General features: G+C 42.5%; 1 protein-coding gene across 1 annotated transcript in view; it reads right to left on the reverse strand.

The window, feature by feature from the left end:
* The window catches only part of Insc (INSC spindle orientation adaptor protein), a 121,902-nt gene extending 120,493 nt beyond the window's left edge, over window positions 1–1,409 (reverse strand). The window contains 1 exon segment of the mRNA XM_010615371.3: window positions 1,176–1,409. Within this exon segment, the coding sequence (XP_010613673.3) occupies window positions 1,176–1,274 (99 nt within the window). The 5' untranslated portion in view covers window positions 1,275–1,409.
* Between the last annotated feature and the right edge of the window lie 16,076 nt (window positions 1,410–17,485).

Genomic DNA, 17,485 nt, shown 5'->3' on the forward strand with positions numbered 1-17,485 from the left:
CACACACACACACACACACACACACACACACACACACACACACACAGTGAAGTCTGCAGAAAAGAAGGATGATTGCTACCCAAAAGCTCAGGACTGTCACAAGCTTAACTGGAAGGACGCTTAGAGGTCATTCCATTCCACCTTCCCAGAGTCCCCTGGGGCCGAGAGGACCTGTACCTGTTCTTGGAGATCACCTAGGAAAGGGAGCACTGGGCTCCTGGGACCTGTTCTAAAGCTGGGCCCTCAGTAGGAGGTTCTCCCCGGGGTCTAACCTGAGTTCCTCAAGTGCCGACTCTCAATTCACTCACAAGTGACAAGGACAGGGAGATCGATGCCATCTCTATGACGAGGTCCATCTAAGGTCCCATTTCAGCCTTCTGCTTCTTGGTTTTTATTATTCCTGTTCCTTCGTTGGAGTTAAAACTGTTGCTCTGGCCTTGGATGTGCCACAGTCTGGCGTTAACTCGCCTGCCTCAGATCCGTGCACGCTGACTCTGCCATGGCCAAGCTTCTGCCTCAGAGACTGACCCAGCCTCTGTGTGTCCCAGACAGCCTGACCCCACTCTCCAGTGCATGAGGGAACTCCAGCTCCTGGCTCAGAAAACGTTGTCTCAAAGCCAGGACAGGGGTCTCCAGGCAGCCACTTGGCTGGGTGTGAACTGCGACCAAAGCCTGCCTCGAATGGGCAGTTTGCAGAATCCACGCTGATTTGCTGGGTCAAATGATCTTAGCCCTCAGAGGGACCAGGCTTTGCTTCTTGCCTGCACTACTTTCTAGCTGTGTGTCCTTGGGCAAGTCCCTTAACCCCTCTGAGCTTCAGTCTTCCTGTGAATGCATTAGGGAGATCACAATCATCTATGCCTGCTCCTAAGGTTTCAAAAGTATGATATAAGGTCAGGAATTGTAAAATTCCCTAGAAAGCTAAGATGTGCCTGATGTGCTCAGGGCAGATGGATTCTTTGCAGAGATGGAATGAGGCTTAGATGATAAATAGCAGCAATGTTAGCCAAATGCCTCAAAGGTCTTTGATTTCTAAACCCAAATTCTGTGCCTGGATTTCAGGGCAAAAGAGAAATAATACAGTTTGCCACAAATTCCCTTGAGGCACTTGACATAAATGCCCCCAGCTCAACACACACACAAGCACACACACACACACCTCTCCAGATACCTACAGCACAGCACGGCCTCCTGGACTCCTGGACTCCGCCCCATAGGCCCCAGCCGCCTGGACCCTCACTGGCCACCTCTCCGTTCCCTGAGGGCCGCCTCATGGCTCTAGTCTTGGCCGCAGTGACTCCAGGTCTCCTTACAGAGGACCCTGTGAGCAGCTCCTCACACCCCGTGCTTCCTTCTGGGCCATAGCCCAGGCAGGGCCTGTGACTCGAGGCAAAGCTAGCAGAGGCCTCTTTAAGGCAGTGCAGGACTGAGGCCGCCAGAGAGGAAGCTCAGAGCTGAAGCACCCTCCCCTTCGGCCCCCTCCCCTCTGTCTGTCTGGCTTCCCAGTGCTGTCTTGCTTAATTCTTAATGGAAATTCCATCCTCAACACAGGCCCTAGTTGGCTCAAACAGTCTAGGCTTGGGCCAACAGCAAACTCCACTGGAGAGAAGGGGCCAGCCTGGCTGTTAAAACACGTGTATGCACATACACACATATGTACGCACACACACAAGCAGAGGGACTTCACCAAACTCAGAGATTCTTGCACAGATTTATGCATACATTGAAGATAAACAGCCTTCCGAGTGCTGGCATTATCACGCGGAACTTAGTAATTCACAGGTGTCAGCTTCTCTAAATCTCGCAGCTCTAAATTCTGGTGTCCTCCCCACATTACACGTGAAGAAACTGGAGCACAGAGAAGTTAAGTGACTTGAGCAGGCATCTGGTGATAATAGCCTAACACAGGAGTTGTGCCAAGAGGCATACGTGCATTGCTTTGCTTTGTAGAAGTCATTATTCCCATTACACAGACAAGGAAAATGGAGGTCAGGTGGCTGACGTCACCTGTCTGGCATCACAGCCAGTGAGATGAAGGGCGACGCTCTCAGATACTCATGAGAAGCCTGGTAGATACACAGGCAAGGCGACTGGCGGACACTCAGAGCCACTGTCACATTAAGCTTATCCCACCTAAACCCAGGTAGGAGCCTCGGAAACAGTCCAGAGCTGATTCAGGCAAAGGTCCCCAGCAGCCTGACTCCTGTCCCACTCCCCCCACCCCTGGCTTCCTCCTGATCCACCAGTTTCAAAAATCACTTCAGGAAGAACAAATTCAGCCCAAAGTGGAGGAAAAGCTTCAAGTTTACACTGGACTCAGCCTGGTCCAGCATCAACTGTTGCTGCAGCTCCAAATCCAGCTTCCCCAGTGTACCCTACATGGTCACCGAAAGAAAGCTCAGCTTTCTGCAATGATCACAATCTGCATGTGGGGAGGACTTGAGGGACTCTGAGCACCGCCCACATGGGTCTTGTCCTAGGGCTTGGATCCCACCCACCAGGCTCAGAGGAGGCTGGCTGAGGCCAATGGGACGAGGCACAGCACAGGAGCCCGAGCACCCGGTATAACCGAGTCACGCTCTGGGAAGACAGCACAGGTGCAATGGCAGGAGAGTGGGCCTGCCCATAACGTAGGATGAGCCATGAAACCCTGAGCTTGAAGAGATGAGCAGACAGCCATGCACAAGGAGCAGTGAGAACAGTTAGCGGTTGAGGTGCTCATGTGCTACGTTAGGTTCCCACACTGGGCTGGGCTTCTCTAAGGCGGGGGCGGATTCATGGACCCTGTCCTCCTCCCAGACGTCCTCATGGGAAGAGCCTGGGAAGACACAAGGACATGGCCCATGGCCCATGACCCATGGCCAGCAGCTGCAGAAAGGGTTGTCTGGAGGAAGGAGTACTTAACCCCCACAGTGAGCCAGGAATCAAGGAATCACGGGGGTTCAGGCAGTTGCTGTAAGGAGCACAGACATTCTGAGCCAGAGGATTGGCTTTTCTAACAAGTACCTAAGGCTGCTACTGATCTGGAAACCATACTTTGAGATCCACTCACTGCCTTCCAGAATGAGGGAAAGTCAGAGATAACTCCAGTTCAAAACGAAATTTCCACAGAGCATGGTGGTGCACAACTGTAATTCCAGCACTAGGAAGGCAGAGGCAGGAGGATCGGGAGTTAGAGGATGGCCTGGACTACTCACAAAAGCTTGTCTTAAAAACCCAAAAAAGGGGCCAGGGATTTAGCTCAGTGGTTCCACCACCTGCAGGCAAGCTTAAGGTCCCAAGTTCGATCCCCAGTACCAAAAAAAAACTAAACCACATTTCCAACCCAACTTCAAAGTAGAAATGAAAGAATAGCCTCCTGAAAGAAAGGCCAATCCTGCCGGCAGTTTGCCCATCCTCCCAGCTTCCCTGGCAGCCCTGCCCTGTGCCAGTGGGTCTTTCATGGGCCCATAATGTCTTCAGCACACCTCAAGACAAAAATGCACTGTCCACTCTGTCCTCCACCCATGAAACCTGCACAAAAGTAGCCAAGAGGCAGACAGGCTGTTTCTCCCCGGAAGGAGATAACAGATTAGAAGTCATGATGAGAGCCGCTGGAATGCCGCCCGGAGGGATGGGAAATGGGCAAGATCTCAGGACCCCGAGCTGGAACTCTGTCCCACACACATCCCGTGTCTGGAGATGTGCGCACTGAGATGCTACTTTGCCTCCAGGACTGACCGAGGCACTGGGCACTGGCAGAGCGCGGGGTGAAGGTATCTGGCCATGGAGTGCAGAGAGCTGGTGCTAACCCACCCTAAATCACCGGGCAACGGCTGTAATTCCCTCAAGGCGAGGAAGCAGTTCCTGGCTCCAGAGCCAGGGTGGGAACCCAAACATCATTAGAATGGAGGAACCCAAAGGAAACCTCTCTGATGGAGAAGCTCTGAGATTGTATTCACCAGAATCACCTTGGGAAGGATGCAGGTTCCCAGGCCTCCCTTGGAGGTGCTGAGTCAGCAGGTGGGCAGGGTCCTCTCTTCCAGAGTGAAGTTCAGTGACTTGGCATTGTTAGTTTGAACTTGACGTTGGTGGGTGTATTTATTTACACCACAGAAACTGGGCAAACACTAGTAATCAGGGGTTGGTTTGGCTCTGTTCTACTCTGGTTTGGAAGGCATATTGCTAACCATTCACTAGCGTGCTGGGACACCTGTGGGTCTCTGTTGTCAAGCATCCCCTGCAATTCTGACGCAGGCCTACTTTGAAAAACAACAACCACGTGATGAAGCTCCACCTCCAATCCTTCATTTTACAGCCAGGGCAACTGAGGTTCAGTGAGAATAAGAATCCGGGTCAAGGTCACAGCTATGGGCCCTTTGTGTGCTAGAGGCTGCTCTGAGCAGAGCAGTGGGGGCTGAAAGGGCCCTGTTGGCTTACCTGACCTTCTCCTGCCTCTGCTCCATCACCTACATCTCTGTTGTGCTTCTACACGGAGTAGGAAGAGGCAGGAAAGTCCTTCCTGGGAGCACATCACATGACCTCTTATCAGTGTTTAGAATTTGAGTCACCTGACTTGTGTTCCCCTAGACAGCAGGCACATGAATTCCACCTGCTGCCCTGCACGCCTCAGGCCTCAAGTGTTCGACTTGGCTTGCATTCAGAGAGACTCCCTAGCATCCTTCTGACAAATTTTGTTTTGCTTACAATGGAGCACTTTTCTCTTGCAACCAAACCCACCTTCAGAACTGCAGCCACTGAACGCAAGACTTCCCTCTCCTCACCTTATACATAAGTCATGCCCAGACCTCAGGCAAGAGGCCAAAGAGGAGTGGCTGTGCAAATTTACCACTCTCAAGGACCATGGTTTTTGAAGAGCTGTCCTGGGCCAGCAGATCCCAAGACACTTGGGATCTCAGGCCTCACCCCAACACAAGGGAATCAGAAACTCTGGGGCCAGAGTTGATATTTGTTTTAAGAAGCCTTCCAAATGATTCTGAAGCTCACTAAACTTTTGATCTTTGTTCATAGGTATATCCAACCTGCAATCTATCTTTTCATTTTCCCCTTCCCTTTTTTGAGTGAAGAGGAATGGTCTTGGGCCACATATAAAATAGATAATATAGTTAATGAGTATTTGTAACAAAATTTCCTTTTTAATATTTTTTAAAATGTTTTTTATTATAGCATTTTTAAAATGAGGACAAAACAAGGCAGACTTCAGGCTAGCAGGAGGAACCATAGCTTCTGCCTCCTAACATTGTATAAAAGGCTGTTGGAAAGAAAGGCTATCAAGGCAAGGCCAGCAAAACCATATGGCCAGTCATACTCTTTCCTGCCCAGCCTCTTTAACCCCAGGCTTCCAGGGAACCCCAAGAGGCCACCCAGTCACCATGAATCCTGAGCTAAGACAGAGCGGTCTCCTTTTCCAGTCAGCAGAAATACCTCAGCAGAGACGGCAAGGAAATGTCACTTTTGTTATAGTTGTAGTAGTTTGAGACTCCATGGACCCTCCCTGGCCCTGTGGATTCTCAGGGGCATGCTCTGTCTGGCCTGGGGACAGCTTTGAGTGTCATTCTAGAAGGAGACTTGCCAAATGCCTGGTTCTGGAAGCCACTTTGGTCCCTCCAATACCAAGTACAGTGTTTCCTGCGCTCCCTGAGATTCCCAGGCCAGGGAGAAGAGATCTGACAGAAATTGAGACAATAAAGTCTTGGGGGAGAGGCAATATAATAATAAAAGTGACAATGACTACACTACCTTGTGTCAACCTCTTCCTATGTGCCAGTCCCACCTATAAGCACTTGCTGTGATTTTTTTCCATATAAGCCTTCCCACCATCTAATGATCAAGCTACTACTTGCCCATATTAGTGGGAAGAAAATAGGTTTACAGGAGTTAAATCATCCTCCCAAGATCACACAGCCAGTATGTGGAAGACCAGAGATGTAAACCTAAGTCTGCTGAGAGGACAGGATGGACAGAATGAGGAGGAGAGGTGGGAGGGTCCTTGTCTAATGTGGGAAAACAGGGCTGAAGTTGGGAAAGGTTAAACCAAATTAGGAAAATGGATGTATATTGAGGATATACTCCTAAGTGAAATAAATAAGTCACACATGTGTAAATACCAAATAGTTTCTCTGGTGTGAAAAACTATAATAGTACAGAAGATCCTAATGAGATAATTGTCAATGTGAAATAGGGAGAAAAGGGCTAAAGGTGCAGGGAAAGTGGGAAGGGTAGGGGAAAGGTAATAAGGGAAAATAAAAAAAAATAGGAGAAAATGGAAATAAAGTGTTTGTAAATGGGGAGGGGAGGAGGGGGTGAAGGGAGGGCAGGGACAAGGGGAAAAATGAGAACCAAGACCTGTCATGAAAAGGTACAAGATCCCAATGATGAATGTAACTGTACTGTGTACCTAAAATGTACCAATAAACTCAATGAGAGAAAAAAAAAGGTTAGATCAGTTAGATCACCCCACCCCACACAGTGTGGGTGGGTGATGTAGGGAAAGTAAGGACAGAACAGGCCAGGCTGGGATTGAAAAACATACACTTGAAGCGAAGCCAGCAACAGCAATGTACAACAGAACTCAGTGACCCCAGGTCTGACTGTGAGGACAAATGCTGATCCTAGAAGGAGTTGAACCTGTAGTCAGGTGGTCACTGTGGGGTCTGGGGAGTCATCATGAAAGCAGTAGAGACTAGGCAGGGGGAAACTCTCCACACTTGGAAAGTGGAGCAGCTCTGAAATTTCTTGAGAGTTTGAATAGAGAAGTTACTAAATGGCACCATCTCGGTCCGGCTGATTAAAACAAATGCCTGAGTCATCTTCAGTTCCTCTTTTCCCCACCATCCCTCTGCCCGTGCACCACCCAGCCAGCCAGTCCTGTCTACCTTTAGCTATCCTACCGGGCACATTTGCTGGCTGCAATGGGAGCTTCCAGAGAGGTGAAGTTTGGATATAAAAAGTCTGAAGTTCTGAATAATCGAAAAGTCTCAAAGCGAGCAACCCCAAGATACATTATTGAGGATGGATAAGTAGTTACCTAGAAAGGATCTTTCTAAGAGAAACCATGCCCAGCCCAGAACTTGCATGGTATAATGTTTTTTCATTCTTTTACTCTTGCCCTTTCTGTTTTTCTTGTGTTTTAGATAACTCATGTAAAACACTTGCAGTTAAACTCTTTTTTTTAAAATCCAGTCAATTCAAATGGAAGTGAGACAGTCAGGTATCATGTAAATGGTATCTGTGAAAAGTGCTTTCACCCTCATGGCCTCCTTCCAGAAAAGGAAAAGAAAAGATAGATGCTAAGCAAAGGCCCCAAGGTAGGTACACGTCTAGGGCCTTTGGACAAGAATAAGAAGACCACCAAAGTGCTGAAGAGCAAGCAAGGGAATGAGAGGAGCAGAGGAGAGTATCGATGGGATGGAATCTGGTGCACACATTACAAAATGACTCTAGCTAGGAGCAGGAGAAGTTCAACTATGGAAACCAGCAGGAGAAGAACACCTGTGCAGTTGCCAGAAACTTTAGAGGTGATTTGGGGAAAGTCTGTGGAGGTTTTCTTCCAAGCGAGGCCACTCAGTAGAGTAGGAAGCAGAAGTAAGGGTGGTAAAGGAGGTGCAGGTGTGCGTAGAGGAAGTGTGAGATGGCGATCTGGAAGTAAATGGGAGAATAAATGGACTCGGGATATATAATATGGAAGTATTATGGCCTGGCAGCAATAAAAGCCTAAAGAAAGCTCTTGATGATAGTTTCAGGGATTCTTAAATGAAGCAATCAATATGGATGTGTCTTTCTCCAGTCTTAGAAGTCCTAGGTCCAAATGCCAAACTAGCACTGCAATCTGCCCTACCACGTCCTGCTGTGTAGTCGCCTGGCCTCTCTCCAGGAACACCTTCTTTCTCCTGAGAACCTCGTACTGCCCCTAACCAGACGTGACATGACAACTTCGACAGGATTGCTGGGGCCGGGAGCAACATGAGATCCTACATAAGGCAGGTGGGTGTGCAAAATGGTGCCTTGCCTACTTCGGGAGAGGACAATAGATGGTACTGTTTCAGACTGAAATTAAATTAAATTTACCCCAGATTGTGTCCATTTGTAGTCCCCTCAAGGAAGTAATTATTAATATTTTTGCAAAATTTAGCTCCAAATGTGATTATTGCAACATTTTTACGATAATAAAAATCTGGAAACCACTTACATATATGTAAGAGATTGATGAAATAAATCCTGGCACATTTGCTCAATAGAATATGAAATACACTTTAAAACCTTACAGTAGGAGAACAGAGAGTGGAAAAGAAAAATACACACTGAAAAAGGGCAGATTTCAAAGGAGAAATTTTAGAGTGATACGTTTTTATAAATATGTAACAACTACACCAAACTATTTTTTTCTCAAAAAGCTGCCTGCAAATCTCAACTTCTGACAGGATAATTTCTTCCTTTTTTTGTAACTTACTTTATTTTATTTTTAAATGGCATTTAAAAATTGTACAAATTTATGGGATACACTGTGATACTTCAATACACGTAACTGTTTAAATCAGGGCAATTTGTCCATCACCTCAAATATTTATCATTTCTTTATAATGAGATATTCAAAATCCTCTCTCTCAGTACTTTTTGTTGTTGTTGTTTGTTTGTTTTTGTTTTTGTTTTTTTCCTTAGTACCTGGGATAAAACTCGGGACCTTGCGCTAGCGAGGCAGGTGGTGGCACCACTGAGCTAAATCCTCGGCCCTCTCTCAGCTATTTTAAAAGTACATGTTGTTAACTGAAGTAAGTCTACTGTGCAATAGAGTACCATCCCTTATTCCCCCTTTCGTCTGTAACCTCATACCCCTGACCCACCGCCCACCCTCCACCCTCTTCTTCCCCGCCCCCTGGAACCGCCTTCCCACTCTCAACTTCTATGAGATCAACTTTTTAAATTTCTTTTCTGTGTGAGACCATGTGGTACTTGTCCTTCTGTGCTTGGCTTATTTCACCTTACATAATGTCCTCTAGCTTTATCCGTTGTGCCACAAATGACCGCATTTTATCTTTTGATTGCCGAATGATATTCTATTTTGTCTACGAAGCACATATTTAAGTCCGTCACCTGTTGCTGGGCATTCTAATGCCAAAGCTCGGCTGTGGGATATTGCTGCACATAAACACGGGGGTGCAGAGAGCTCTTCAACACTGATTTCATTCCCTCAATTCAGAAACATCTTATAGCTGGATGGCTGGTTATACAGTAGTTCCATTTTTAAATTTTTTGAGGCTTATTCACACCATGGTGACTTTACCAGTTTATGTCCTCCTCAACAATTACACCAAAATATTAATAGTTTATGTAATTTTTAAATTTTTCCTGTATTTTCCAAATTTTTTATATTGGATATCTATTATTTTATAATTCACAAAACAATTTTTTTTTTTGTACCAGGGATCGAACGTTGGTGAGGCAGGTGGCAGAACCACTCAGCTAAATCCCCAGCCCACAAATCTTTCTTTATTAGAAAAAAAAACCACAAATAAAGCCTGCTGGTCCTTCAACATCCACAAAGCCTTGCTGTGTTTGCCATCTTCATTCATTCCCAAATCCAGCCCGGCGGTCTCAGTCTCTTCTGAGTGCTGACGGTGTTTCGGTGTTTCGAAACACAGGAAGAAGAGTCCGTAAGGAGTCTACCAGTCCTCTCCCGCTGCCCCAGCTTTTGATCTTGGGGGGAAATCAAGAATGCATCCAAGTGGGTCTCACTGCAGCCTCCACCTCACTCCTAAGGTGGCTCAGTCAAGTCCTGTAAGACGAAGTAACTTTGAACCTCCCTCCTCCCTGAGGATTATCATCTGCCCCCAGAAACCTCGGTGCCACATTTCTGTGAGGGTGGCATCATTATCTCCAGTTCATAGGACACAAAACCTAGGCTCCAAGAGAAGGAAGAATTAGAAGTGAATCTGGGAGACCTGCCTGGGACCTCCAGGAGTATAAGGGAGGCCTGCAAAGCAAGCCGAAGTGCTGCTTGGTGCGCCCTCTGGTGGGGAAGGAGCTCCGTAGCGCCCAGCGGGTACAACTGCAGGAGAGACAGGGTATGGCTATTTGAAGATGCTGCCAGCCCTACACTTTTAAAAATCATTTTTAAAAGCTTCACGCTACATCATATTAAAATAAACCCGAATGTCCTGTTAACTATAACTTCTATACATCTACATAATATTGAGTCAGTGTACCAATGGACACGTAAACGTTTAAGTAAATTTTTACCCACTTTATCACCTTTGTACTTTGAAGTCAATAACATGCTTTGTAAACTCAAGCATCTCCGGAGTCCTTAAAAAAAAATAGACCTTTGGTTCATAGTTTTGGGAGATGAGTGATAAGAAGTCCAGACTCTTGCACTGAACTGAGGTTTGCACCCTTCCTAGCGGTTGCCACTCAGGTCTGGGCTGTGGGGAAGCAGCAGAGTGACCACCCTGGCTGGGGGCAGGCCTGCGTGGAGAGGTGGTGCTCCAGGGACAGACTGAGCGGTACGTGGGAAGGTGTGGTGCACACTCATGCTACCTCCTGTGTCCCCACTGAGAGCACCGGGCAGGCCAAGAGCAAGTGGAGCGGACGGTGGCTTCTCTTTCATACTCGGATCTCAAGTCAAACACAGGCCCCTCCCATGCACATCGCCAAGAATTCATTCTCAAAATTCCTAGGCCTTCAACACTTCACCTCCATGCTTGAAAAGTCACCATCAAATAGCTTCAAAGAGCCGGTGTCCTTTGTAAGGTCCCTGTCATCTTAGCTCCCAGCTGAGTGAGCCTCTTAGTAGGTGTATCAACAATTCAGACTTTCCCTGAACCGAGAACACAGAAACGATCGGTTGCCCTCTTGTGACCTGGACCTCTTCTCCCCACTTCTAGTCTCTAATCTAGGAAGAGGCCCATTCCCAGGGGCAACGAAGGCAAGTAAAGAGCTTCTCCTACCAGGGAGTCATTTTTCCTGCAGAAGGGCTGTGGCTGTAATCGTGACTGTCACATCCCTAAGCTTAACTCATAGCGTCCATTTACAGGTTTCGATACTTATGCAAGCAGCACACCATTCTGTAACACAAGACATACTTAACATTGGAAATCGGTATGGCAACTTCTGTTTCCAGAGATGCAGATCTGAGACCTACCAGAGAGTCATCAAATGGATGCTGTAATGAAAAGGGGGTTCTTTTCCTTAAAACAAATTCTGAAAGACGTTTGCTGCCGCTATCTGCTATCATCCATCCAGGATGGACTCATCTCTGGTACTGAGTTCTGGGGAGAGAGAGGTACAGGTGAGTGAAGCACAGCTTCTGCCCGATACAAGTCCCCAGCCCACTGGGAAGACTGCGCTTTCAGCCAAACTAAGAGACGGTAGCATAAAGGGCCTGCTAGAGACCGGTGCCTAGGTGCTAGTCTCCCAGTGAGAAATCAGAAATGAATGAGCCAGAATTTATGAGCTGCCATTTCCTAACCCCTTTATTAGCCTATTTTAGATATAAAACTTATTGGAAAGGATTTTAAATGTCTTTACATTTATAACATAATTTATAAATGTCTTCATAAAGAAATAATCAGTGTTGGAGGAGATAAATATGTATAACTTGATTTAAATGATGCACACTATATAGGTATACTGAATGGCACCTGGTTAATGTGTACAATATTTATGTTTTTATGTATACATTAAAACTTAATTTAAAAACTAAAAGTAAAATAAATTAATTTAATTTAAATATTCTAAGAGTTCATCCTTTCTTCTGTCTCTAAAACCACCATCTCTTTTTGTTTATAATCTGATCTCAAATAGCCCCTATTCAAATCCCAGTGAGTGCCATATCTAATTATTCTCCATAGATCTGTCAGAGTTATCAACTGTTTTAGCCACTTGGGAGGCCCCGGGCTTTATATGATTCTAGTGGATTTTGTCCTATTTTGAAAGAGGTGAGTATATCTTCTATTAAACTCCTTTTTCCCTTTAGCATCCGCCCACCTGAAGAATTCCCTGCTGTGCATAGCCCTGGTGGAAGGTAGTGCTTGCTTCCCACAGCGGAAGCGAATGGCACCGATATTCTCTCTCCGTGGCCCAGTACAGCAGAGACAGAAGCACAGGAAATGGGCTCGGGGCTCTCCCAAAGGGCTACATTTTCAGCAAATGATCCAACCACCTGGAAAGACTGCATATTCATTACAATGCCAACAGTATACAGATCTCTTCTAAATAATTTTAGAACCAACTTGCCAAATTCTAACAAAAATCCTATTGATAATAATTGAAGTTGCACTGAATTTTAAAACAGGGTATTTGATACATTTAAAATACTCAGTCTTTCCAACCATGTGTACAGTGTCTCTCCTATTTTTTAGCTAGCTTTGCTCTCCAATAAAGTTTAGTAATTTTTTCAACACATGCTTTTTATTGTTGGGTTTATTCCCTGGTTCTTTATATCTTTTGTTGCTAATGTCATTATTGATAACTCTTACTTACTATATTTTCAAGTACAATATTTTCAAATCAGTCAATTTGAGGAATATTTATCTTATAACCAGCCATTTAAAAAATATTTTTACTAATTCTAATGTATTTGTATATTGTTTGGAGTCCATATATATAATTATAAAAATAATTTTTCTACCTTTAAGCCTTTTTGGTCTTGTTTTACTGATTTGGTTAGGACTTCTTGTAAGTTGTTGAATACTAGCATTGACAAAGTTATTCCTTATCTTGTACTTTATACAGAGGAATATTTCTAGTGTTTCTTCATTTATATTGATATTGATAGTAGGTTATTGGTAAATACTAATATCAGGTTAGATCATTCATTTCTATTTCCTGATTCCCTAAAGTCCTCTTAGATTATCTTATCTCCTAAAAATCACATCTTTAATTTGTTAACATTCCTAGTTATGTATATTTCATGGATTTATGGATTTTTCAAATGGTAAGTCCCTTCTAAGTTTTAGGAGTAAGTAAACAGTGGTGACAATAGATTGTTTTATATATATTGTTATATTTTGTTTGTTATCACTTTATGTAGGATATTTGCTTTTGTGTTCATGGATCAGAGTTAGCTATAATTTTTCTCTCTCATAAATTTGTTTGCTCTTATGTGTCTCACACTAGCCTAAAATAAATTGGATAGGATTTCCTCTTTGGTGGAAATTTTTACACATGAGTAAAATCTGTCTCTTGAATACTTGAGACAATTTATGTGTAAAACTAACAGGTATAGTATTGTCATAATAAGATTTTGTACAACTGGCTCGATATATTATAGTTGTGCTTCTACTACTTCTTGATTTTTGCTACTATTTCTTAACAGGTTTTATATTTTCTAGCAACTTGTCTATCTCATATATATTGTAAAATTTATTGACACAAAGACGCGCATAGTATTCTCTCACTGTCACTGGACCTCTGTTGCATATGCAATTGTATCTGCTTTTGATTGTCATATTATTTGTGACTCCTCCACTTTTTATAGTTCGGCCTCACTAAGGTTTCACCAGTTTCTTTTGTCTTTTCAAAGAACCAATGTTTGGCTTTGTCGATCCCCTCTTTTATGTTTTCATCTTCATATTTTCACAGGTGTTTAATGATTATTACCTGAGGTAATCAACTTATAAACAGAAAAGATTGATGTTGGTCCATGGCTTTGGAGGTTTCAATCCATCATCAGCCGGGCCCTTTGCTTTTGTGTCCAGGTTGCGCTTTATGGCAGGTGTATGTGGGAGACAAAACCACTCCCTTCATGCTGCAAGAGCAAAAGAGGATGGGGAGGATTTTAAAGGCCCACAGTCCCTTCAAGGATATCCACAGTGACTGAAAGACTCTCACTAGATGCCACCTGTTGAATATTTGTCCACCTCCTAATAGTACCTCTGTGGGGACTGAGCCTCTAATACATGGGCCTATGTGGGGAGCATTTAAGATCCAAACTATAGCATCTTATATTTCAATTACTTTCTCTTGGTATTTTATCTCCTTTTCATAGTCATTAGGGTTTTCTAATTTCTGAAATTTTTATCGCATAATTATATAATTACATAGAGCTGTTAAATTTCTCATTACAATTTTCCCTATATTCCCAAAATCTTATGTGAGGTACTTTCATTATAATTCAATTCTAGATGCCCTTAATTTTGCATTATGATTTCTTCTCTGAATCATGACTTTAGAAATGCCTCATATAATTTCCAAGTATCTCATCCAAATATCTCCCAAATATTACTGTTGCTGTTATTATTGTTTATGTCTGTCTTAATTGAATGATAGTCAATAATGGAAGTGGCCAAGAGTGAAGAAAGGATCTTCTTAAAGACTCTTGAAAATAAACAACAGCATATGAATTAGGTAAAGAAAAAGCATGATAAAAATGCTTATGAGTTTTCCAGCATTTCTCTTTTTCTTCTATACTCTAAACTCAATCCACAGGTGGTCTGCGTCACAGAGTTGGGCAGTGGGTACTGACAACAAAAACATTTCCTTTTCCCAGCCAGAAGAACAAGAGGGTCTCCTTTAGGCTCAAATCTCCAATGCTGTTTCTTATCTTTTCTCTCTTGGCCCTATTCCAAGGCCGGCCTAAATGTCAAAACTGCACATTTGCAGTGACAGCATTAGTACAGGCGTGTGAAGCTTGTAAATATGATAAATACTGAAAAGAGGATCTCTGAGTGGATGGGGATCTCTTCCCACCCTTTCCTTCGTGTTGTGCCAAAGGGTGACTTAAGTTGAATGAAACCATACAATATCACAAGATTAGGGGAGTGCAATAAAATTCTAAATGAAACCTGTACTTATGCCCAGAGGAATTTGAAAGAGGGTCTATTGAGCAAGAGTATACAGGGAAGTGAATCAGACAGGAGAGAACAGAAGCGATAACGTAAATCTGGATTCAGCCAACACAAGTTCAGCACTCACTCTCAAGCTGATTATGCATAGGCAGACACAACACGGTAGAGCAAAGCCTGTCAAACTGAGCTGATATTGTAACCACTAACCACAAAATGCAAAACAACCAGTCTCAATGTAATCAAATTCATTTTCTGCCTTAAAAAAATCAGCAACCTCCAGAGAATGTTTTAAAAATTCAAAATCTTATAAAGTTCAAAATTCACAAGATATAATCCAAAATTAATCAACATACGAAGAACTAGAAACTAATCAAATTTTGAGGGCAATTACAACTCATAGGCCTCAATTTCAAGATGATCTAAATATTAAAATAATCAGATAAAGATGTTAAAACAGCTATTATGACACATTCTACAAAGTAATAGTGAACACTCTCAAAATCAATAGAAAAATATGAAGGAACAAAAAGGAAATGTTTGAATTTAAAAGTATAACACCTGAAATAATGAAAAATTTCACTGACCTCACTATCTAAAATGAAGAACACAGAGGAATAAGATTTTTTTTTCATGAGTAGGACCACAGTAATATAAGGGACATTATCAAAAGGCATTGCTTTTTCATCAGTGAAGATCCAGAAAGGAAAGATAAATCTGACATTGAAAAAATAATGGCTAAAAATGTACAGGTTCAATATGCTCACGGATATTTAACCTGGAAAAACTAAAAGAAAATGATATGCAGACATTCTTTAATTAAATAGTAAACACTGAAACTTAAAAAAAAAAATTTGTAAGCAGCCAGAGAAAAACAATGCATTACTTAAAGAGAATACAATATTTAAATGAATGCAAATTGCTACTAAAAAACCACGGAGGCCAAAAGAAACTGGAATACCTTCAAATTGCTAAAAGAAAAAAAAATCAACCATAATCTTGTGAAAAAAAAAACCTTTATGAATAAAAGCAAAGAGAATTACATCAGTAAAAATGCTGGAATACGAAGCTCCAACAATTTTCTTCCCCATAAAATCAAGGAGAAAACTAGCAAAAATTATCACAATTAAGTTTTTCAAAAGCACCAACAGTCAACAAAAGGCTTGTGGAGACTCAGGAAGCATTAATTTTGAAAAGACAACTAACTGTAAAGTGTGATCAAAAATATTGTAAATGTCTAAATTTTTAAAATTCTTGCCACTTTCTGCATCCGTTCTGGAGGTTCTTTTGTGAGTGTCTATTTGTGCTGTTAAGACCACCTCCATGCCCTGAATCAATCCAGCTGTTTACTTTTCATAGTCATTCTGACTTTCAGGAAGAGTCAGAAGTCACGTGGTGCCAAATCACAACAATGATGGTGAGAAATGTATCTGAATTATAGAGTTTTCAATGGCGATGAAGTTATTAGACATGCAAATAAGCAAAAAATAATGGCCTACAGACAAATAAAACAGCAATTAATACAAACTTTTCCATAAGAATCCCAAATGCTGAAATGACTATAATTTAAATATATTCAAACAACTAAAGAAAACAATATTTTAAAAAAGAAAAGTATGAGAATGCTGTACCATCAAATGTGGAATATCAGTAGTGAAATGTAAATTATTTTCAAAGTTCCAAATAGATATTCTGAAGCTAAAAAATATAATGCAAGAATGAAAACTTTAGTAGAGACGCTTAGCAGCAAAGTTGAACAGGCAGAAGAAAGAATCATCAAACTCAAAGATAAGTCTGTTGTGATTATCAAGCCTGAGATACAGGGGGAAAAAAAAGAAGGAAGAAACATGACCAGAGCCACAGTGATTTTTATGACACTATCAAATATTCCAAGTTATGCACAATTGGAGCTCCAGACTAGAGGGGAAAATATTTGATGAAAAGAATGACAAAAAAAGCTTCCCAAAGTTGATTTAAAATATTATTCTACATATCCGTGAAGCTCAACAAACTCCAAGTGATATAAAATCCAAAACATTCACATTTATATATATCAAAATAAAATTATAGAAAGAAAAAAAGGGAAAATCATGAAAATAGAAAAACAGAAACAATCCATTTTGTATATGCAATCCTCCATTGTAATCCTCGTTGGGCGATGTGTTATTGGGAGCTGCAGAAGCCAGAAGGCAGTGAGATGACATACAAAAGTGCTGAGGATCTGTCATCTAAGGATTCTATGCCTAACAAAAATATCCTTCAGATCAGTGGAATAGATTGGAAGATACAAAAACAACTCCAGAGGTACTCAGCTACCTCCTCTTTGAAAAAGGAGCCAACCATCCTCACTGGAGGGAAGATAACTTCTTTAATAAATGGTGTTGGAAAAACTGATCTCAACCTGCCAAAGATTAAAACCCCTATCTTTCACCATGCACTAAACTAAAATCCAGGTTGATTAAACATCTAAATATTAAAAAAGATTCACTAAATTTGCTGGAAGATGTTAGGCAGAACTCTTGAAGACACTGGCATAGGAAAAGACTTTATGAACAAATCCTCAGTAGCACGGGAACTAGCAGAAAGAATCAACAACTGGGATCTCATCTTATTAAGAAGCTTCTGTGCTGCAAAAGAAACCATCAACAGAATTAAGAGACAACCCACAATGTGGGAAAAAATTTTTACCAGCTGCTCCTCAGGTA

Source organism: Fukomys damarensis, unplaced genomic scaffold, assembly GCF_012274545.1.
Source record: "Fukomys damarensis isolate Sample0158 unplaced genomic scaffold, DMR_v1.0_HiC HiC_scaffold_16, whole genome shotgun sequence".
In the NCBI taxonomy this organism is placed as follows: domain Eukaryota; kingdom Metazoa; phylum Chordata; class Mammalia; order Rodentia; family Bathyergidae; genus Fukomys; species Fukomys damarensis.